General features: G+C 38.7%; 1 protein-coding gene across 14 annotated transcripts in view; it reads left to right on the top strand.

Moving 5' to 3' along the window:
- Nucleotides 1-24,122, top strand: part of LOC138154518 (calmodulin-binding transcription activator 1-like) — a 175,367-nt gene that overhangs the window by 35,583 nt on the left and 115,662 nt on the right. For 10 of the 14 annotated variants that reach the window (XR_011166624.1, XR_011166626.1, XR_011166623.1 and 7 more), the window contains exons 3-4: nt 7,719-7,820; nt 10,819-10,937. The exons of 3 other annotated variants lie outside the window; for them this stretch is intronic. Coding sequence is in view for 4 of the 11 variants with exons in the window: in XM_069079395.1 (XP_068935496.1) it covers nt 7,719-7,820; nt 10,819-10,937 (221 nt within the window). In the remaining 7 variants the exon portion in view is untranslated. The remainder of the gene's footprint in view (nt 1-7,718; nt 7,821-10,818; nt 10,938-24,122) is intronic. One more of the 14 variants, XM_069079399.1, reaches the window with a different exon arrangement.

Raw genomic sequence — 24,122 nt, 5'->3', positions numbered from 1 at the left:
TAAAGACTCATGTGATTTGGTATTCTGGGCTTTAAAGTTTTATGGCCCATGTTGCCTCCCTTGGGAGGATGAAGTGCAGGGAGCATGAACAAGCACATAAAATTACAAAGGGTTTATAGTATATAATTAATACAGAACTTTGTATGAACTTTCTATGTTAAACTTTTTTCTTTAACTTTTGTTATAGCTCCATTGAGGTGTTTTTTTTTGGGGGGGGTTGGGCGTGGGGACAGGGAGAGGTGGGGGAGTGACTTGGAAATCTCATGTAAGTAATCTGTTAAAGTTAAGATTACAATTTTGATTTTTGAATTATGCTAGCATGTTTTAGGCTTGACAGATCCCACTTAAATAATGAGAAAGCTGTTCTGAGATGTGTTATTTAGCCCAGGCAGGGTTTAACATATAACTTATTTTGATTTTTGATACCACTATGTGGTGTTAGAAAAAGAGAAGTAAATTTGGAGACATAAAACATGAGTTTAATTCTTGGCTTTGCTACTGGCTTTCTGTGGCCTTGGGTAAGTCATTTTATTTCTTTGGGCCTCACTTTTTTCTTCTGTAGGTCAAATTGGGGGAGTGGGGTATACTACATAACCTCTGAGCATCCTTCCTGCTTCAAGTCCTATGAAACTAAAGTTTAATTTTGGATTTTAATTTAATATGTTTAGAGTGAAGATGGAAATCCCATTGTACTATACCATAGGCAGATCACATCTGGATTATTGTGTCTTAAATTTCTTCTGCCACATTTTATTAGCAGCTTTGATAAACTGGAGTTAATTTCAGAGATGGGACACCAGGATGAAGTGAGCGAAAACCATCTTATACCAAGATATATTGAATGAACCTAGGGATATTTAGCTTAGATAAAAGAAAATTTGGTAAATGGAAGGTGAGGCATGGCAGCCAAAGGATTATCATGTTGGAGAAGAATTCGATTTGTTCTACTTAGTCCTGAGGGCAGAATCAGGGCAAGTGGGTGAAAATTACAGAGGTGTATTTTTTGTATAAGAAAAACTTATAACAATTAGAGATGTCCCAAAATTGAGGGAACTGCCTGAGGGAAAGTGTGAGGAGGAAGATGTTAGTGTCTTTGAGCTCCCTGTCACTGGAGGTCTTTAGGGGAAAGCAAGATAATCACTTATCCTGATATTGGTGCTTTCTACAGGAGATTGGACAGCTTACCTCTGAGGTTTCTTTCAGTTCTAAAATTTCATGGGTCCGTTCGTTCATTCCAGCAAGCATTTGCTGAGCAGTTCCAGATACTGTGAGGCTCTGGGGATACAAGGACAAAACCAATGCCCAGAAGGAACAGAAAACAACATGTACCCAGAAAAGCCAATAAAAAATTTTAGCTAGAGAGGCATAGAGGAGGGCCTCCAGGATGGTAAGGGCCTGGGATCCAGGCCATGTGAAGACTCCTTGAAAGAACTGGGATTGTTTAGCCTGCAGAAGAGTTATGGGACACAAGCATTTAACAAAACTGTCAGATATTAAACTTGTTCTCTTTGGTCCCTGAGGGAACAAGTGGGAACAATGGATGCATATTTCAAAGAGGCAAATTTGGGATGGATGTTGGGGAATACTTCCAAAAGATTAGAATCAGAGAATATCAGAGTTGGAAGGGACCACAGAGACTAACCACCCCCTGCTTGAATAAGAGTCCTTTCATGGCATCCTTGAGAAATGTTCATCCAGCCTCCTCCAAGAGACCTTACTCAGACTTGCCCCATTTTGTCAGAATCCTTCCTAAAATACTGTATCATATCTAGAGCTGAACCGTGTGGCATGGTGGATGGAGTGCTTGACCTGGAGCCAAGAAGGACCTGAGTTCAGATATGACCCAGACACTTATTAGCTGTGTGATCCCGGACAAGTCACTTAATCGTACAATGACAGTAATAGCGTTTACCTACTAGGGTTGTGGATAGTTTTGCAAACCTTAAAGCCATCGTATAAATACTAGCTGTTGTTATTATTAACCATGTGTTCCACATGTGGTCATACTAAGAGAGGTTGTTTACCGTGGGTTCCACATCACTCTTACCTGGGATGTTATTGAGTAGCTGTTTTTGCAGCTTAGCATGTTCATTTCATGACTGCCATGTTCTGACATTGATGTGTATTGAGCTTGTGGTTCTTTAAAACCCTTGAGACTGTTCCTTAGTATTACAACCCGTCTTCTCATTCCTCTGTGTTCCCAGTCCTTATCTTTCACTTCTTTCTGCTTTTATCCCACGGTCAGAGATCAGCTGAACCTGCTGCTAGAGCAGGCTTGGATGGTCTTGTGCTCAGACTCTCACAGAGTATTCAGGTCAGAAAGTTCCTTCAGAGGCTGACCTATCTAGACCCGTGTCACTAACCAGACCTTGCCCTTTCCCAAGGAGTGATAAAGTATTTTTTTTCTAAATTTATTTTTAACATTGATTTCAAAATTTTTTTGAGTTCTAAATTCTCTCCCTCCTACCCCTCCCCCATCTATTGTGAAAGGTAAGAAATGTAACATTGATTATGCATTTGAAGTCATGCAAAACACATTTGCAGATTAGCCATGTTGCAAAAAAAGCAAGAAAAATAAAGTGAAAACATTATGCTTCAATTTACATTTAGATTCCATCAGTTCTTCCTGTGAAAGTGGATCATCTTTCGTCATAAGTCCTTCAGAGTTGTCTTGGATCATTGTATTGATCAGAATAACTAAGTCATCCATAGTTGATCATCATACAATGTGTATTACTGTGTACACTGTTCTCCTTACTTCATTTTGCATCAGTTCATATAAGTCTTCCCAGGTTTCTTTTCTGAAACCATTCTGCTCATCATTTCTTATAGCACAATAGTATTCCATCACAATCATACTTACCACAACTTGTTCAGCCGTTCCCCAATTGATGAGCATCTCTCAATTTCCAGTTTTTTGTCACCACCAAAAGAGCTTTTCTACATATTTTTGTACACAGGAGTCCTTTCCTGTTTTCTTTGATCTCTTTGGGATGCAGAGCTAGCAGTAGCATTGCTGGTCAATCATGTATTACAGCCCTTTGGGTGTAGCTCCAAATTGCTCTCCACAATAATTAGATCAGTGAGTGATAAACTCTTAACATAACTTGGTGTTCTTTATTCCTTTCCTAATAGGACTGTTCTTTTTTAAGCCTAACCCAGCTCCCACATGCTTGACAAGCCTCACCTTATTCAGTTGTCAAATTATGGGTTACCTTAGGAAACGGTAGGGTTGTTTGGCCACTCATTCATTTAACAACACGTATTAAGTGCCTAGTGTATGCCCAACTCTGCTCTGGAATACAAGGACAAAAATGAAACATTTCTTTAAAAAATTTTTTTTGGCTTTTTGGAGGGGGAAATGCAGAGTAATTGGGTTTAAGTGACTTGCCCAAGGTCACATGGCTAGTAAGTATAAAGTATCTGAGGCTGTATTGGAACCGGCTCCAGGGTCGGTGCTCTATTCACTGTGCTACCTAGCTGCCCCCAAAACGAAACATTTCTTACCTACAAGGAGCTAATGCTCTGTTGGTGGCTTGATTTATGACTTGAAGGAAGAAGGGGATTCTGAAGACAAAGAGGGTTTGAGGACTGCATTGAAGGCATGGAAGACAGTCTGGGCAGGCAGATCAGAGAGGTAGTGTGATGTGGGGCTCATTTGGTGGGGAGCCTTTTGGAGGCAAAGGGTATCCTTTTCTCTTTGTATCCCTAGTGCTTAGCCTGGTGCCTGCAAGCAGTAGGCACTTACTGCATGTTTAGTGATTGTTGACTGCCTGGGGAAAAGCAAGTCAGCTGGTTTGGTTATGATGTCTAGTTTATGTAAAGAAGGGCAATGTGTGCCATTATCCTAGGAAGGCATAGACTTCAGAAAGGATCCAGATTGTGAGGGGCATTAAATGATTAATAAAGAAATTTATAGTTGATTCCAGGGGCAGCTAGCTGGCTCAGTGGATAGAGTGCTCAGCCTGGAGTCAGGAAGGCTCATCTTCCTGAGTTCAAATCTGGCCTCAAACATTTTCTAGCATTATTACCCTGGGCAAGTCACTTAACCCTGTTTGCTTTTGTTTCCTGATCTGTAAAATGAGCTGGAGAAGTGTCTGCCAAAAAAATTCCAGGTGGGATCATAAAGAGTCAGACATGACTGAAAAACGATTAATCAGAATTTGATTCCAGTGGTAATTAGAAGCCACTGGAGCTTATTGATCAGGGGAATGATGTGGTCAGACCTTTGCTTTAAGGAATATCAGTTTGGCAGCTGTGGAATAGGGCTTGGAGAGGGAGGACTCTAGGGGCAAGAAGCTCAAATTGGAGGGTATTGTAATAGTGTTGAGGTGTTGAGGGCCTGATCTAGCCTGATCTACTGGAAAGAAAAGGATACAAGAGATGTGGTGGAGGTAGAATTGATAAGACTTTGCACCTGACTGGCTGTGGGGAGGTGAGGAAGGAGAGAGAGGAGTCAAAAATTACTCCAAGGGTTGCAAACCTGGGGTGACAGAAGGGTGACAATGCTCTCAGTAGAACTCAGGGGAGTTAAGCAGAGGGGACGGAGAATGAGTTCTGTTTTGGGGATACTGAGTTTAAGATGCCAATAGGACATTCATTTGAAAATGTCCAGTAGTCAAGTGATAAAATAGGACTGGGCCTCAGGAGAGAGACTAGGCCTGGGTATATAAATCTATATTTATATACAAGAAAGATAATAATTGTACCTGTAGGATCTGATGAGATCTCTGAGTGTGTGTGTGTGTAGGGACCGACGTGACTAAGGCTCAGGAGAGTTTTCTCGGTCATAGAGCAACAAAATTTTTTTACTCCATAACCCTCTGAAGTTCACTTCTGTAAAATATTTCATTGGATGCATTTAGAATTTTAGAACTTAAGCGTTTTTCTATTAATCATTTCTTAATAAGGAAAACTTCTTTAGAGATGATCTTTGAAAATGTCTTGGTTATCTTATCCACTTTAGAAAATATTGGGGGAGGTTAGTTTTTAGTTTTTCACTCAGCTGCCATAGTGATCTTTCTATAGTAGAGGTCTGACCATGTCATTTTCCCCTCCCTTCCTTACCCCCCCCCCCATTTAATAAAGTGTTGTTGTTCTCTTTTGCCTGCAAAAATAAATATAGAATCCTCTGTTTGACTTTGAAAGCCCCTCTTAACCTGGCTCCTTCCTGCCTTTCTAAGCTTCTCACACCTTCCTTCCTTCTTGAGTACTCTCCTGTCCTGTGACTCACATTCTTGCTGTTCATTTTCACTGACTGTCCCCTGTTCTTGCAATTTTCAGCCTTTAATCTTTGCTGATTTCCTTCAAATCTCAATTAAAGTCCTGCCTTCTCAAAGAATCCTTTCCCATTCTCTTTAATGTCAGTGACTTCCCTGTGAGTGCAGCTCCCACTTTGGCCTGTCTTGTTTCTAACACTCTTTACTTGCATATTTTCTCCCTCTGTTGGATTGGGAGCTCCTGGAGGGCAGGGACTGTTTGTGTCTTTCTTTGTATCTCTAGGGAGAACTTTGCTCAGTGCTTGGTACAGTAGGTGCTTAATAAATACTTACTGATTTGTCTTCTCATATTTTATAATTAGTAACCTTAACAAAGTTAAACTTTAATGACTGCCATCTTTAACTTTGTACTACAAAAATAGAAGGAAAATTTTATTTGAGGACTTTGGATGTGAACAATGAATACCAATAATTTGGGTACATGATTTATAGAACACAATTTTAAAGTTTCAAAAATATAAAATAAAAAAAAACAAATTTGATTTTTATAAAATATTGGCGCTAGAAAGGATGTTACTCAATCTTCTCCAACTCATTTTATTGATGGGGAAGCTTAGTCTCAGAGAGAGGTACTTACCTGGAACTACCCTGGGCTTTTGGCAGACCAGAATTGACCGTGTCTCTTTCTTTGAGGCCTCAACAATACTTCCTAGGCATCTGCAGTCATGTCACCCATTTTCTCTCTTTTCTCCATTACAATTCTCCTTTCTATGTTCTCTTCCCCTGTGTGATTTATTTTGAAAAGGCAGTTTTTTTCATATCTTGGTATATAGATGATTGGTTAATATTTTTTAGTTTAGTTTTAGATATTTCTCTTAGATATTTATAATTTGAAAAATATTCATAGAATCATAGGATACCAGCATTGAACGACACTACGTAGCTCCATCTTAGCCCCACTATCGGTATCCCTGTCAGTGTCTCAGCAAAGTAGTCATCCTTTCTCTTTCCTCAAACCTCAAGAGACCTCTTCTCTTTTCATTGATGGGTAACTCTAGTTATTTGGCAGTTTTTGAGCTGAGCCTTTTTGTAATTTCCATGTGTTAATTCTTATTCTCCTCACTGGATCTATGTAGTATTATATCAGTTCTTCTGTGTCATTGCTATTTGAAGAGAGATCCCCTCAATCTCCTCTAGTCTAAATGTCTGAGGTTCTTTCAGACATTCTCCACATGTAGCAGCTGAATTTCCTCACTGTCTTGCCTGCTTTACTCCGAATGTGCACTTAGTTTGTCAGGGTTTGTCTTAAAATACAATGCCCAGAATTAAATGTGGTATGCAGAGTGGGTCTGCATAATAAAGAGCAGTAATGGAACTTAAATGAGGTCCCTGGTTCTGGACACTATACTTATATTAATAATGCAACCTAATATTGCATTAACTTTTTTTTTGGCAACTGTATCATAGTGTTGACTCATATTGTAATTGTAGTTAATGAATGCTGCCAAATCTTTCTCAGCTGGTTGTTGTACAGTAGCCATGTTTTTCCTGACCCAGCTTCCTCCTTCCACATCCAGTCAGTTGCCAAGGATTGAGCTGTTGGTTCCCTCACATCTGTCCTCTCCTTGACATTCACACTGACACCATTCTAGTCATCATGTTGCCTGGAACATAGTGGGCATTTAGTAAACACTTGTTGATTGAGTACTTCTCTCCTTTTGAATGATTATAATAGCCTGGCTAACTAGTTTCTTTATATTTGGTTATTCTCTTCCATAGTCTGTCATTTATATTACTACCAAAGAAATATTTCAAATGTTTTTATTTAATTATATTATTCCTCTACTCAAAAAACTTCAGTGATTCCCCATTGCTGCCAAAGGGTAAGTCCTTCCCTTATAGGAAGGGCTCTCCATAGTCAGGTGCCTATTTTCCTTACAGCCTTATTTTCTGCTGGTCAGTGGGCCAGCCAAATGGGACGGACTGCCTGCCTGTTCTTCAGTTTCATCCTGTGCTCGTCTGCTTCAGAATCTGTGTATGCTGTGCACTTGTTTGCAGTGGTTCCCCTTCTAGTTCTAGCTATTCAGATTTTTCTTGAAGGCCTAGCTTGGCTGCTCCTCTTCTGCCATGAGGTTTTTTTCAGATCCTTCTGCTGGAGATGATTCTTCCCCGCTTGAATTTCTTAAGCTACTTGGATATTGCTTAATTGTCTTGTAACTTGTCTAATAGTTATTTGTGCACATTTCTTGTATCCTTATTAGATTTTAAGGTCCATGAAGGCAGAGATTAGGCCATTTTCCGTTGTGCTAGCACAGTGCCTTATTCCAGTGGATACTTAATTCTTATTTGTTAAACTAAATCTTATCTGTGTGCTTTTGATTTCTGACCTCTTTAATGCAGTACTTTACATTCATCATTACTGAATTCCGTCTTGTTAGAAACCGCCAATTGTTCCAGACTGCCTTGTTGGGTTTAGCTCTCTTATTCTCATATTCTCAGATATGCCAAGGATGCCTTCATCCGAGTTATTGATCAAATTGTTGAAGAGAACAGTGTCAAAGACAGAGAGCCCTGAGCTGGCCACTAAAGACCCACCTTCAGGTTGGTGTCAATCTATGATAATCAACAATCTTTGGGAGAGGAGCATGGCTTAGTGGATAGAGTTGATGTTTAGAGTCAGGAAGACTTGGGTTTAAATTCTATCTCTGATAGAATTTAATTAATCTGCCAGTGACCATGGGAAAGTCACTTGACTTTTCCAAACTTCAGTTTCCTCATCTGTAAAATGGGGATAATAATACCAGTAGGACTGTGCCTCCTTCAGTGGGTTGTTGTGAGACTTCAGCAAGATAATGCATGTAAAGTGCTTCAAAAACCTTAAAGCATTCTAAAGAGTGTTCCAGTAGTCTTAGTGGGGTTTTCACTTTTCATAACTTAAAACTAACTGCACTAAGACTTTTGGGACCTTCTGTATTAATGTTAGTTATTATGGTCATTTAATCATCTGTAAAATCTGACTTGTCTGTGCTTGGCACAGTGCCTGGCATATAGTAGGTGCTTAATACATGTTTATTGATTGGTTGATTGTACTGTCATCTGTCCAGCTTATCCATGAGAACATTATAATAGAGAGCTAGATGCTTTTCTGAAATCCAGATAGACTGTGTCATTCTTCCTGTGTCCTAGTCTAATAATTTTGTTTTAAAAAAGTGGTGTTAATCTGTTCAGAAATATTATATTTTTTAGTGAGACTAGTGTTTGCTCTTAGTAGTCACTGCTTATCTTTCTAAGTGTTTGGAGATCATTCAGCAGTTGTTCAGTAATTATGCTTGCAGCCTCTTTCATTGGGGGCCTCTCCTTTTCTTGATCTTTTCCTGGATATAGTTATAAAAGCTCTATTTGTTGTCCTTAGGATTTTCAGTGACTTTTATTTCATTTTGTCTTTCATCTTTCCTAAGATAATTTTGACAGGTACTAATCTCTTGTAGTCTTCCTTGGTTACATGCCCTTTTATAGTCTGAGCTCATCAGAGCTGGGTGTAACACTTTCAACCCCTTTCTTTTCCTCATCGGGGCCATTTGTAGTTGGGTGGTTTAAATGCCTTTTTGAGAGCCTTTCACTCTTGAATTACCTTCCTTTTTAGAATCAATGATAGGAATGAAATTGGTTTTTAAATTTCCTCAGGTCTTCTTTCTTAAACGTCTAGGATACATTTTGGACTGTATACTGTCAGATATGCTTATTCCCATTGTTGGCTATCGTCAACTCCTAAGATGACAGAATCGTTTTCTCTCCCAGTGCCTGTTGTTTCCACTTTACCAGCCACGTCTTCCATGTTGGTCAGAATTAGGTTAAGAGTAGCAGTTCCCATCTTCACTAGAAGAGATAAAATTGTCAGCAAATCAAATTAAGAATTTGTTAGCACAGTGAGGCTTCCAGCACATGTACAGTGGTTGAAGTCTTCCCTGACTACTGCTGTGTTTCTCCTCTGTACCAGCTTCTGAGGTGTATCAGGAGTTAATCTCCTTTTAAAAAAAAGTCTCCCTGAGCATTCTATATGCTCTGTTTTTTTTCTCTTCTTTTAACCTTGCTCATGCTCAGCAGTGCTTCTCTGTCTACTGCCCTCCCATATTTGTGGGTTTTCCTTTGGTATGTAATATATGTTGTGGTTATTTTGACTTATAGTACTTACTCTGCTGTGTTTTCTCTTAGTTCTTTTTCTTTTGAACAAGATATACCCTTCTATTGCCTTATTCTAGTTGTGAGTCTCATCCCACCAGACCTTGGTAGTAACCAGTGAGTTTTCTCTTTCAGCATTAAAATCTTAAGTTCACTTTTGTCCACTGTTCTTCTTACGTTGGTGCATGGACGTCTGAGGACATAAGTATTGTTCCTACTCTTCTCAGGTATTTCCCCCCTGTGAATTCCTGGACATTTCCCCTAGTTTTGTTCCTTCTGTATTGTTCTTGAGGTCTTCCATATTATCAGAATTTATAGTTTTATCTGTTTTTTTTCCTCCTTTTCACTCCATTTTTGGTTTAAAAGCCCTCTTGATCAAATCCACAAGCCTGTGGCCAGATAGGATCTTTCCAGTTTTTTTGGAGATATACTTCATCCTTAGCTAAGAGCTCATCATTATGGTCTAGAAACAAAATCATGTTGTGATTTGAAGTGTCTTTTTTTCAAATAATACAATATTTCTGCATTTATGAGTTTTTTAGGGGGTGGAATGGTGAATGAGGTTCTATTTGACTTTTTATCTTAGAATCATAGGCTTTTTAAAGCAGTCTTTAAAGCAGATACATGAAGGCTTTTATTTCATTGGTATAAGAACTCCTTCTACTAAGGACAAACTGAATTGAGGGCTTCTTGAGTGCTGCCCTCTCTCCGTGAACTGTTGTCTTCATTTTCTTAACATGGGGGAGATGCTTGCTTTTTCTGTTCTTGGGGGCCTTCCAGTGAGATCAGTGCTGCCAGTACATCTAATGTAGGAGTAAAAATGAGTATCATAAGCCCAGAAAAATAACTAAAGGATGTTTTTTTTTTTTTTTAAAGGCCTTCTTTCTTACCTTGCTGTGACCAGACCATCGTCCTTATTCTTCATAAGTTCAGAGATGATGTAATTGGAATCCCGGCTTTGGTTGTCCCTGCATGTAGTATCATTTGTTCTCCAAGTATGGGCACATAGAGTACTGGTGCTGGCAAATGTTCCCAAGTTGAGAAACCTTGGAGTGTGGTCCCAGTGACTTTGGTGTGAGTCCGTTGCTCAAAGAGTAGATGAGATAAATTCAGAGAAAATTCAGAGAAGCCCATCACTGGGGCTGCTGCTGAGTGGCACAGTTTCCCCCCCAAGAATAGAAATTCTTGCAGTCTGGGTGGGAGTCTGCCCTAGGGAAAGAAGATGCTTCCCTCCTGAATAACCCCAGAGCCCTGTGAGGTAGGCAGCATCCCTTATGGGGGTGGAGGGGTTGGAATAGTGGGTAACAGAGAGCCAGATCCAGGGAGGAAACCATTATAAATGCTCTGGCTTCAGCCAGAGCTCTTCACAGTCAAGCCTCCATGTTCTCTGCAGCTGAATGTTCTTCTGTCTTCTCTCTAGATGATCATGGGAACAGCAATGGCAGTCATGTAAAAATCTTTTTACCGAAAAAGCTGCTTGAATGTCTACCGAAATGTTCAAGTTTACCCAAAGAGAGGCACCGCTGGAACACTAATGAGGTAGATACAGTACCATTTTTTAGGTTGTCATTTTTAGGTCTCAATTTAGATTCCTATTTTGTGAGGGCTTGGAAATCAAAATGTTGAAATTGAAAATGGGCTTGGAAAAGAACATTACACTTGGATTCCATAGAAGCCAAAATGTTTCTGGAGTTTGTTACTTAAATCAAAATTGTTCTCTCTTACATGCTTGGTTTGTTTGGGGAAAGACAAAATGTGCATACTGACTGACTAACGTAGCATGAGCCTTTAGTTGTATTTTCTTGTATTTTGGTGTCTCAGAGGTGTGGTTAAACTCCACATGTATCTGTTAAACATTAGTTTTTACTCGTCACAAATTAATGAAGACACAGCTTCTATGTATTATGAAACAGTGCAGGGTCTTGCCAGTATAAAGTTGCTATTAAAAACAGTAATAATAGAGTACTTATTAGCAAAAACTACTTAGGGCTTTTAGATGAAAAAAGTTTCTCTTGGAGAATTAATAAGTTTAGCTTAATTAAAAGGCATTTCTTTTGGTTGCCTTTTGGAGGGCAGTTGGGGTTAAGTGACTTGCCCAAGGTCACACGGCTAGCTTTTGTGTTGTGTCTGAGGCCAGATTTGAACTCAGGTCCTCCTGACTCCAAGGCCAGTGCTCTATTGACTGTGCCATCTAGCCATCCCTAAAAGGCATTTTTATTAAGAATAATGGATGCTCACTGGATGAGGCCTTTAAGATTTGATATATAATTCTAAAGTTGATTAATAAAAGCTTGTCTTTTGAAATGATAGCCCTTCTCCTCAAGAAAAGTTTGGATTATGGATTTTAATGCTGTGGATGTGCTAGAACCTGGGTCATCCTCTTCATTTTAGAAATTTGGATATTAGGATCTTAAGAGTCACACTGCTTTAGTGGATATGAAGTAGTGGGAGACAAGTATGTCAACATGAGAATATTTCCTTAATATCTGGTTGACATAAAGATAGAATTCTGCCAAGATTGCTCTGAAACTGAGATGGTTCTCCAGTTAATTCTATGTTTCAGGTAACACTTACCATCATCTTGGGTGCCCTGTTATGTTTAACAATGATTATATTGGGACAATAGTGTTGCTTTTCTACTGCCACTTTTTTTTAAGGTCCCTTGCTCTTGCTTTCCTCAGGTAGACTTGACTTCGTTTTTCATTGCTAAATGTGGTTATATAGATGAAAAATTGCATGGTGATTTCAGTATCCATTAAAACCACCTCATTTTCAGTATCTTTGAAGGGAGAGGGAAACTTTTTAGTTCTTTGTGGAAATTATGCCTTTTCTCCCCAAAATGGAATTAGTCTTCCCATTATAAAAACATTAGCTTGTTTAAAGTCATAACATTACAGTCAGTTATGAATGATTTTAAAAGGTCTATTGTGATTGAAACTCAACAAAGGTAGAATGAAGCATATTGTCTTTGAGCAAGTTAACATTTTATTAACAGGGTGCAAACCTGCCAATGTGAATGGGTCAATGGCTCTGCCTCAATTTTAAGCCAAGATCCTGAGTTGAAGACTTCATTCATTTTTACAGGGTTAGAACAAAGAACAGAACAGGGTTGGTGACATCATGCAGTTGAAGACAACATGATTACATGGCTGAGGCGAGAGGAATCATATGGTTAGTTGGAACTTGGGAATTGAGGGTCTAGTAGCAACCCCCTCCTTCTTTTCTGTGACTAAGAAGTGTACATTGCTTGAATCCACCAGCAGGGGTAAAAGATAGTGGCTCAGACTTCTTTGGATAGCAAACAAACATCTTTGCAGAATAGCTTGGTGATGGGAAGATCCTTGACTCCACTCCCTGGTGTACATCTGCATCCCCCAAGGACAACAGAATTCTTTGAGGAAGGAATAAACAGTGCTTAGCAGTAGAGCTGGATTTCTGAACTTAACTTGTTGCAGGCCAGCTGAATTTCTGCACTAAGTTCAGAGACAAAGAACCATGACTTAGTTACAGGACAGAAACAATTAATTGTATAGGATCAATAAAAGGTGATAGAGAATCAGTTTCATCTTTCCAGTTCTAAATGTGAAAATGAAATTAAAATGCACTAAAAGTTATCTGAATAAAACCAGTGCCTGAATTCTTTTCCTCAAATAAATGCGCTTTGGCAACTACTGTTCTAGCTTTAGTTCATGTGACCAGATTGTGAGCCCTTTAAAAAACTCATTTTGAAATCAGAAGGAACCTTAGAGAGATGATCTTATTCAGTGGCCATTTTACAGTTGAATAAACTGGGACCAGAGAAGTTAAGTGGGATTGGAGTCAGAGTGCTGTTGTTGCTGCAGTCATTTCAGTTGCGTCTGACTCTTTGTGATGCTATTTGGAGTTTTTTTGAGAGATCCTAGAGTGGTTCGCCATTTCCTTCCCTAGCTCATTTTACACATGAGGAAACCAAGGCTAACAGTGTGAAGTGATTTGCCCAGGGTCACACAACTAGTAAGTGTCTGAGGCAGTATTAGAACTCAGGTCTTCCTGATTGCAGCCCCGTGTCTGTGCACTGTCGTGCCATCTAGCTTCCCCAGGAGTCAGAATACTTGAGTTAAAATGCTTTACTCTGACACTTAATATCAGATATTAAGGCTTCTTAGTATTAATATAAATATAAATTAAAAAAAAAAACAAATTTTTCTCACTTTTGACCCCTTCATTGCTTCTTAATCTGAGGGTCGCGACCCCAAATGGGGTCACAACCCACAGTTTAAGAAGTACAGTGTGACCTTGGACAAGTCACATAACATCTCTAGCCCTTAAATTCTTCATCTATAAATTGAGAAAGTTGGTTTAGATGATCAATAGGATCCCTTTTAATTCTAAATTTATGATATTAGGGTCCTACAGGGAGTAAGTAGTGGAGTCATTGTGAGAATTGAAGGCCTTTAACTCCATATTTAGTGTACTATCCCCAGGACCACATTCTTTTTTCTGTTTTCCTAAAATTTTACTTTGCTACTGAAACATAAATCATTTCTAGCTTATTTGCTGTTAGGGCCATATGCTTCATTTCTTTTTTTTTTTTTTAAGCAGTTGGGGTTAAGTAACTTGCTCAAGGTTACACGGCCAGGTGTTTCTGGGTTGGTGCTAAGTGTCTGAGCCCGGATTTGATCCCAGGTCATCCCGAATCTGGGGCCGGTGCTCTTACTTGCTGTGCTACCTGGCCGCCCCCAAATGTTTCATTTCTTTACTTCATTAAGTGAATGGGTTAATGATCTTATCATTGTGGAACTCCCCTCAATTGGTGCAACCAATCCATACTTTCTCATTCCGTGTAGTTAATTTCCATGTTGTTCTATTTAGTTCTCCACAGAGGATCCACCTATATATATATGCTGGAGACCTTTGTCTTGGTCCTTTTTTCATTTTGTGGATATATCTTGGCCCACCTGTCTGTCATCATGTAATCTCATCACACAACCGGCCCATCTTTTCTAATCATATGTTTCCTCAGTAATTTGTCTTGTGTAATTCTTTGACATAGAACATCATTGGAAGTATGCTTCAGATAGGTCTTTGTGTGTGTGGAGGAGTTAAGAGGGAGGCATTAAGCTCTTTTATAGTACTTAAAAGCAATGTGTGATTTCCCAGATATAATCCGGCATGCTTCTTTCCTCTCATTTGATTTTTGGGTCCAGTTGATGATTCATTTGCAGTATCTGTCCCCCAAATACATGTATTGTTATACTAACTCAGTGCTGTTAATGCATCTCATAGTTTTAGTACAGTAAACATTTACCACTCATTTAGAGTAAATGCTAAATTTGGATCATAGGATTATAGATTGAGAGCTGGGAGCGATGTTGGGATTATCTGGTCCAACCCCCTCATTATAAATGAGGAAAATGAGGCCCACAGCTGTTAGGAGGTTTCTCCAGGACCACATAGGCAGTCTCCTGAATCAGTACATGAACCACAGGCCTCTGACTTGAAATCTAGTTCTCTTCACACTATATCGTATCACTTCTTGTTTGGAGAATTTTGTCAGGTTCTTTAATGCCTCTTCAACCCTTGTGGTAATTCGGGGTTTCCTTCTTTTTGTGGCAGGCTCTTGGCTCCTGTTTACCAGGAGATGACTGTGTGTTCCATTCATTGCTCTTTGTTTTGATAGGGCCAACTCCATAAAGAGAACCTGAGCACTGTCCTTCCATTTTGTCTTCTGGTTTTGTTTATCCTGAAATTTTCAATATTGATATACTTTAGTTTTTCCAATAGTTTATTAGTTATTGGGAAAAAGTCTCACGTTTGAATTTTTACAGTTAGGTTAATGTTTATAAATAGTCTAGAATCTATTATTCTCAGCACCCTCTGCCTTGTTTTCTGTCATTGTCATTATGGCAGTTAAAGCGCACTGGATAGGACTGAGGACCCTTTGCAATTCACATTTGTTTTATGGTTTGCCATGGCCAGCCTATTGATGATGAACGTCTCCGTTTTAAACTAGATTGTTCTATAGATGGCAGATTCAGCCTGTTGCTGGGACTGTAATCAAAGTCTTTCCAGCATGGTGGAGTCTATCCAGAACTTATATTCTCTTGGCAAAGCCTTTGAGAAATTAGGGTCTCCTTCACACTGTGACAAGATAGTAGAATAATTCGTTAAATATGCTATTTGTGTATGGTTTTTTTTTTGTCTTTTTGAAGGGCAGTCGGGGTTAAGTAACTTGCCCAAGGTTTACACAGCTAGTTTGTGTGTGTGTGTGTGTGTTGTGTCTGAAGCCAGAACTGAACTTGGGTCCTCCTGACTCTGGGGCAGGTGCTTTACTTACTGCGCCACTTAGCTGTCCTTGCTATTTGTGTATTTTAAAATTCAGTTTCATTTTTTTCACTAGGCAGTATGACTTTTATATTCTGTACCAGGTGTCACTCAGCAGATTATGAAAATAATGATTTTAAAGAATTGTTATTTTAAAATGCTACTAAGTTGTACTAGGAATTTAGAAGGACATTTTAAATAGTTATTTGTTCTTGCCAGTTGTGCAGTTCATAATGCTAATGAGGCTAGGATTGAAATTGTGATTCAGGTTCCCAGGAAGGAAAATCCTTCTCCATGTTTCTTGCCTCTTTCTGGCCCCAGATGTATCATAATCTGTAAACCTTCCCTTGATTTTGCCTACCCGTGTCATTTGGTTACAGGGAAAACCAGGAAGGAGAATGTGAATGGCTTTTTACAAACTGTCATTGATAGTGAAAAAAAATTAATAATCCAAAGTATATGTGCCACTAATTTGTGGTGAAGCATCAGGAAATGTCACTTGTCCAAGAGGGTCTTGGTGTTCTTCTTTCTGTTAAATTGAACTACTAACTCATCCATCAGCCACATTGGGCAGCTCTAATGGTAGGGTGGAATGCTAAGGTTGGAACATCTTTGTTTAAGTACCCTGGAATTTCTTCATATAGGAAACATTTACGAAAGTGATTTTAAAAGATGTCCTTTGATAGACACTTGTCTGTTTTTTGTAAGATGGTGGTGGTTATCATCTGTCACTGATTTCTTACTTAGTATCTTGTTATTTCACATATGGTGTAGCTTTTGAGGATTTTACTGAGTCTTGACAGCCTCCAGCATTTAATACAGCTGTTCTTTGTGTTGATACTAAACTAAAGAAAATGTACTCTGAGGAAAGCCTCTGTTCAGGTCACACATCAAGTGGGCTTTTTAGAAAACCTTACGATAAGACGTTCCAGTGGAAAAGATGTAATATTTTTGTAACTTTCATTTTCTTTTGGTTCTTGTATTAAAGAGTGTTGTAAAAACCCTTATAAATCTAGCTGAATAATGTTAGCTAGTTTTTAGGGTGATATTCTGGGACTTAGGTTTTTATTAGTATTCACACATTGCTATTTGGCAATAGATTTACTGTGGATTTATCTCTGTGCTTGGTATTGGCTCTACGTGTGTTATTTCATTAGTGTTGGGAACTCCCAGTGTGGCATTTCTACCAACTAATGCAGATCATAAGCTCCTCTGTAGTTTATAGACAGAGGGCGTTGTCAGGGATCATGGCGAAAGACTTGAATGTGGTCACATATCCAGTGGGTTCCAGAAGCAGAATTTGAATACAGATCTTCTGAATCTAAACATCTAAATCTGAACAGCTTTCTATCTGTTATGCCAAGCTGCCTTTCAAGAGCTTGATAGAAGCTGGAAATGTGTAAAATTGATCATTTAAGAGCTCAAAGAGACTAGAGATTATCTTGTGAGGTTATTTGTCTCGAAGACATAACTGGTTAAAAGAGGCCTAAACCCTGCTTCCTGACTCACAGGCACACACAGGGGCAGTCATTTTTGTTGGATTAACTTGGCTTCTACCCTTGCATTCTTTTGAGTTTCAGGCCTAAATTTATGTACTTTGTGCACAGTGACTTGGCAGTGAGTGTAACTCTCAGAGAGCAAAGGTTTGTTTGTTGGATAAGTGTTTTTGATGTGTAATATAAAAGGAAGAACATAAGTGTTACACAAGATTTGGTGTATTTTAAAAAAGAAAGTGTTACCTAAAAGTATGAGTGGAAGTTTTATAAAATCATAACAGCGTTAGCATCTTATGCATTACTGAAGTATGAGGCTTAATTTTTATTTCTAGGGCAAGGGAGAGCAAATGTACTGGGTTGTCTCTGTAGAGTGCATTAGTTAAAAAGCCAACTCTATTTCATAATCAGCTTGGTGTTCACATCTTCATTAGTTGAACTATTATAAGGTTTCTGCATTTTAAGTTAATATTTTTGAGGCCCAAAGCCAAAAATAATTATGCTAATGCAACTTTTTGATTGCACAAACGGCTAGTTCATAATTATACATATTAGTAGTTCATATATGGTGTCCAGACTAAAATTCTTTTTGTTTAGACATTAATTAATTTTGGCTACTTTACTTAAAACGTAACTACTACATTTCTCAGTCTCCATCTCAATATAAACCCCTCTACACTAACACATAGCATTCTTCCAAAGCCAGACTAATGCAGAAGCATAAACCTTTCATAATGAAATTGTTCTCCCCAGATATCTTCAGATCACTTTTTTGTGCTACCATTTTTGAAGTGTTTAATATTTCTTATTTTGTGGTTATTTTTTCTGCTAGAAAGTTTCTCTTGAGGAAGTAGACACCAATGGCATCTTTTTCCTTTTGCTTCTGCTGACCGATAGAAAAATTGTGTCAAAGGCTTCTTGTAGGAGTAATTCCAGCTCTTTTCCTGATTAGTTTAATTTTAAAAAGTCATGTGAAAAAATGATCCATGATTATGATAACAGTGTAGCTATTGAGTATGATAAAGTTCTGGATTGTGCTAAGGATCTTAAGAAAACTTTGAGAAATATCCATTTTATGTGAGGGAAAATTGCCATTGTGGATTCAGACTACTGGAAAGATCTGATTTTTTTGGTAACTTTTTATGTTCAGTATAAGAAATGGAACTTTAAAACCTGTTAACTTTTTTTTAGTGTGTGTCTTTTTTAGGGGTGGGAAGGCAGGGCACTTGGGGTTAAGTGACTTGTCCAAGGTCACACAGTTAGCTAGTAAGTGTTATGTGTCTGAGGCCGGATTTGAACCCAAGTCCTCTTTACTCCAGGGCCAGTGCTTTATTCACTGGACTAACTAACTGCTCCCCTGTTAAGTTTTTAATTGAAATATTAGCTTCAAAAGTAGGCACTCAGTTAATATTTGTTGAGAGATGGAAAGAATGAATTATGTAGTTTTAACAAGAAAGGTCATCTGAAAATGTTCTTTATTGTGTCTCTGTGTTACTAAGAATGAGGAAAGAGGTTTTTTTGTATACATTAATTTTTTCCCCCTAGCTTATATAGAGTATAGGTTGTATAGGTTGATGCAGACCACTCACGTAACTTTTCCTTGATAGCTAGCTGAGTTTTTACAAAATATTATATATGTTTTAGATCATTGTGTTAAACCTTCCTTGTGGAAAACAGGCCAAGGGTTAGACAAAACAAAACATATTCTCGATATTCTTTGAGAAAAATGCAGATGTCAAGTGTTCTCTGACTTGAACTCTGCAAAATAAGTACTTCTTGGGCTTCCAAAATAATGAATTTTTGAGAAGCTCTAGTGAGACTCAGGGAATGACTTCGCAAGGCAGATGAGTGGGTTCCCACCCAGGCAGGTGTTCTGTTGTACTTTGTACCGCTTAGAGCTGATGCCTGATAATGTGAATGCCCAGTTGCTCTGCTGTAGTGGAACAGATGGGTCCTGGCCTTAGAGCCAGAGACCTGGTTTCAGATAAAGCCTTTGATGCTTACTAGCACTATGACCATGGTCTAATCACATAATCTTTTGGACTCTTAATTTCTTCATCAATGAAATGGGGGTAATTCTCTCTGTAGTATCTACCAGGATTATTGTGAGATTAATGTGAGATAATGTGTAAAGCGTTTTGTAGACTTGAAAGTGCTGTACAGATGTCAGCTATTGTTCTCATCTTTTTTGATAGAGTTCAGGTAGAAATAATCTAACCTAGTATTGTTTTATAGTTAATGCTCAGCAGACACATGGATAAAATAGTAGCTTTTTATTACTTACTAAAAGTATTGGGATGCAAGCTTGCTGTTGTATCCTCGCTGAATGGAAATGTCTTCACCACAACTTCAGTAGCCATGAAGAAGATAGTGACCTTACTGTGTTCCCCATGTGGTTTTGATATTTTCTGCTCAGTCTCTGTTTTAAAACCTTTTTATTGCATGTAGATAGAGCTCTTTTGTATGGTATCATCTGTTACAAATGCTGATCTTATTTATCATGATAAGATCATGATAATGGTGATGGGCAGATGAATGGTGGGAGTTGCAGAGAAGCATATTTAGGCTGGATATCCCCCTCCCCCCCAAAGCTTTTCAGGAGCAGAGGAGCTGTTGGGAAGGTAGGGAGGGGCTCCCCTTCACATAAGGGGGAACTGTCCACTTGTTGGGGAGCGGAGAGGGGATCTTTTTCAGGTGTGGACCAGTCTAGGTGGCCTCTGAGCTGTCCTTCCATTCTTATCATTCTGAAAATGGTCCTCTGGACTTGGACTCTTTAGCCAAAGTACAAGTGGTCAAGAGTGTGCACATAGGCTCTAATGGAATACAGGCTCACAGGCCTAAGAATTGGAAGGGGCCTTAGAAGCCAGTCAGTCTGACCCCTTCAATTTACAAATAAGGACAGTCAGGAGGTATGTGATCTCTGGTCACTGAATCCCAAATCCAGTGTTTCTTCAGTTAAAATAATTGACATTTACATAGTGCTTTCAGGTTAGTGAAGAACTTTACATGCAGTTTCTGGTGAGTGATAATTTTCTTTTTTTAACCTCACCACAACTGTATGAGGGAGGTACGACAGGGCCTTGTTGGCAGATGAGGAGACTGAAGCTCAGCAAGTCTCAGTGACTAGCCTGTTGTCACACACCTAGTTGCACTGACTCTGGGCCTCTCTCTGACTTCAGGGTGGCTGTTCTTTCTGCTGTGCTGTGATAGAGGTTTTAAGGAAATGCTCCATTCCATTTTTCAGTTTATACAGTTGGGACTCAAATAGTTTCAGAGGTGGAAGGACTTCAGTGGCTATTTGATTAAGTGTACACCTGACAGAGAATCTTTTTTATAACGCACCGAATGAGCTGTTGCCCAGCTTTGCTTGGCCATCTGCAGGGAGGCAGGAACCTGGAATGAGCACCTTGTTGTCTCTCCTTCCTCTCATTCATCTCAGTCACTTGTAAAACCTCAGCAGGTTGGCTTTTCCAGCTCACCACTCAACTAAAGCAACTGTACTTTTCAGTTTTTAGTAATGATTCCTTAATCCCCAAACTGGATGGTCTTTTTCTCATCCTTCTTTCGCTTTCTACAACAGGTGACATTTTTGACTGCCCCTTCCTCACACATACTCACTTCCCTAGGTTTCTGTGACTGATTCTCCTGCATGTGACTACTCCTAGTCAGTCCCTTTTGCTGAGTCACCATCCATCTCTCATCCACCTTGTAAGGATAGGCCACAGGGCTTTCACTTGGATCTCCTTTGCTTTTTCACCTCTGCACCCTCTCTTAGTGATGCCATTAACTTCCATGTGTTCAGTTAGTTTTTTTATGCAGTTGATTTCTTCATATGTATAGCTAGTTCTGGTTTCTTTCTTGGGCTCCATTTAAACATAGCCAGTTGCTTATTTTACATCCTCAACAAGATGTCATGATAGATTCCTTTGAATGATCTCAACAAGATGTACTGGTGGTGTCTCAAGTGTAATGTTTCCACAACAGAACTCATTCATTATCTTTCTCATCTCCTTAAGGTTCCTTTTTCTTTTAAAAACAAACAAACAAACAAACCTCTATTGAGTTCATAACTAAATAAGCAATAAAAAGTATCACACAAAACAATAGACAATTTTAATTATATAAAATTTAGAAAAATTTTGCATAAACGAATCTAGTTAAAATTATAAGGGAAATGCAACTGAGAAAAGTCTTTGTAGCAAGTTTTTTTTTTTAACTTAAATTCTGGAAGAAAAAATTCTTTATTTATCTTTAGTTTTCTACCTTCATTTCCATGAGATTTTGAGTTACAAATTTTCTCCCCATTTCTCCCCTACCCCCCACCCCAAGATGGCAAGCATACTTTTTTCCCCCATACCTTTCCCCCATATGCCCTCTCATATATCTCCTCCTTTTTCCCCCTTTTCCCCTTTCCCCTTTTCAGTAGGGCAAGATGGATTTCTATTCCCCATTGCCTATATATCTTATTTCCTGGTTGCATGTAAAAACAATTTTTTAACATTTGTTTTTAAAACTTTTGAGTTCCAGATTCTCTCTCTTCTTTCCTCCTCATCCACCCCCACTGGGAAGATGAGCAATTCAATGTAGGTTATACATGTGTAGTTACGCAAAACATTTCCATTGTAGTCATATTGTAAAAGACTAACCATATTTCCCTCCATCCTATCCTGCCCCCCATTTATTCTGTTTTCTCCTTTGACCCTGTCCCTTTTCGAAAGTGTTTGCTTCTGACTACCCTTTCTCCCTCAATCTGCCCTCCCTTCTGTCACCCCCCTCCTCTTATCCCCTTCCCCCCTACTTTCCTGTAGGATAAGATATCCATTTGAGTGTGTATGTTGTTTTTAATCCTTAAGCCAAGTCCAGTGAGAGTAAGGTTTACTCATTCCCTTTTACCTCCCTGCTCTTCCCCTGCATTGTAACAGCTTTTGCTTTCTTCTTTTATGTGAGATAATTCACCCTATTCTATTTCTCCTTCTCCTTCTCCCAATATATTCTTCTCTCACCTCTTAATTTTATTTTTTAGATATCATCCCTTCATATTCAACTCACCTTGTGCCCCCTATGTATACATATACACACACATACAACCATCTATACATACATACACACACACACACACACATTTCCCTTCAGCTATCCTAATACTGAGAACAGTCTCATGGTTACAAATACCATCTTTTCATGTAGGAATGTAAACAGTTCAACTTCAATTAGTTCCTTGTGATTTCTCTTTCCTGTTTACCTTTTCATGCTTCTCTTGCTTCTATTTGAAAGTCCAGTTTTCTGTTCAACTCTGGTCTTTTCATCAAGAATGCTTGAAAGTCCTCTGTTTCACTGAACAGCCATATTTTCCCCTGAAGTATTATACTCAGTTTTGTTGGGTAGGTGATTCTTGGTTTTAATTCTAGCTCCTTTGACCTCTGGAATATCAGATTCCAAGCTCTTCTATCTCTTAATGTAGAGGCTGTGAGATCTTGTGTTATCCTGATTGTGTTTCCACAATACTTCCTGACTCCTTGTAATATTTTCTCCTTGACATGGGAAGTCTGGAATTTGGCTATAATATTTCTAGGAGTTTTCTTTCTGGGATCTTTTTCAAGAGGTGGATTTCTTTCAGTTTCTGTTTTACCCTCTGGTTCTAGAATATCAGGGCAGTTTTCCTTGATAATTTCTTGAAAGATGATGTTTAGGTTCTTTTTTTGATCATAGCTTTCAGGTAGTCTAGTAATTTTAAAATTATCTTTCCTGAATCTGTTTTCCAGGTCAGTGGTTTTTCCAGTGAGATATTTCACATTGCCTTCTATTTTTTTCATTCTTTTGGATCTGTTTTATAATATGTTGATTTCTCATAAAGTCATTGGCTTCCATTTGCTCCAGTCTAATTTTATTTTTATTTTTTTGCCTTTTGAAGGGCAATTGGGGTGAAGTAACTTGCCCAAGATTATGTGGCTAGTTTTTTTTTGTGTGTAAGTGTCTCAGGCCGGGTCTGAACCCAGGTCCTCCTGACTCTGGGGCCAGCGCTTTACTCACTGTTCCACCTAGCCACTCATTAGTCTAATTTTAAAGGAATTATTTTCTTCAATGAGCTTTTGAACTTCCTTTTCCATCTAGCCAATTCTGCTTTTTAAGGCATTCTTCTCATTAGCTTTTTGGACCTCTTTTGCCATTTGAGTTAGTCTGTTTTTTAAGGTGTTATTTTCTTCAGTATGTTTTTGAGTCTCCTTTAGCAAGCTGTTGACTCATTTTTCATGATTTTCTTGCATTACTTTCATTTCTCTTCCCAATTTTTTCTCTACTTCTCTTACTTGATTTTAAAAATCCTTCTTGAGCTCCTCCATGGCCTGTGATCAGTTCATATTTTTCTTGGAGGCTTTTGATGCAGGAGTTTTGACTTTGTTGTTGTCTTCTGGTTTTATGTTTTGATCTTCTTTGTCACCAAATAACAGTTGTTTAGTTTGACTTCTCTTCCTCTGTTTGCTCATCTTGCTAGCTAGTTATTTGACTTTTGAGCTCTTTGCCGGGTAGAACTCTACTTCCAGAGTGGAGAGTGCTGTGTCCCATATTTCTGGGGTTTTGCGCAGTTGTTGTCAGAGCTTCTTCTAGACACCTGCCTCAGAACTGTGAGGAGGATTCTCTCCACAACCTTAACAAGTTCTGCCATGCTCCTCATCCCAGGACCGCCACCTAAGACTATGACCCAGATCCAAGCAGGGGAAAGCAAGAGAATCCTGCCTTTTTTATATCTATCTATCTATCTATCTATCTATCTATCTATCTATCTATCTATCTATCTATCTATCTATCTATCTATCTATCTTTCTATCTATCTTTCTATCTATCTATCTATCTATCTATCTATCTATCTATCTATCTATCTATCTATCTATCTATCTATCTATCTATCTATCTATCTATCTATCTATCTATC

The sequence above is a fragment of the Petaurus breviceps genome, unplaced genomic scaffold (genome assembly GCF_028583685.1).
Source record: "Petaurus breviceps papuanus isolate PSGF00001 unplaced genomic scaffold, PetGlider_PUasm1.0 91041, whole genome shotgun sequence".
Classification (NCBI taxonomy): domain Eukaryota; kingdom Metazoa; phylum Chordata; class Mammalia; order Diprotodontia; family Petauridae; genus Petaurus; species Petaurus breviceps.
Note: the sequence above shows the minus strand (reverse complement) of the source record. Positions and strands in the feature narration are given on the sequence as shown.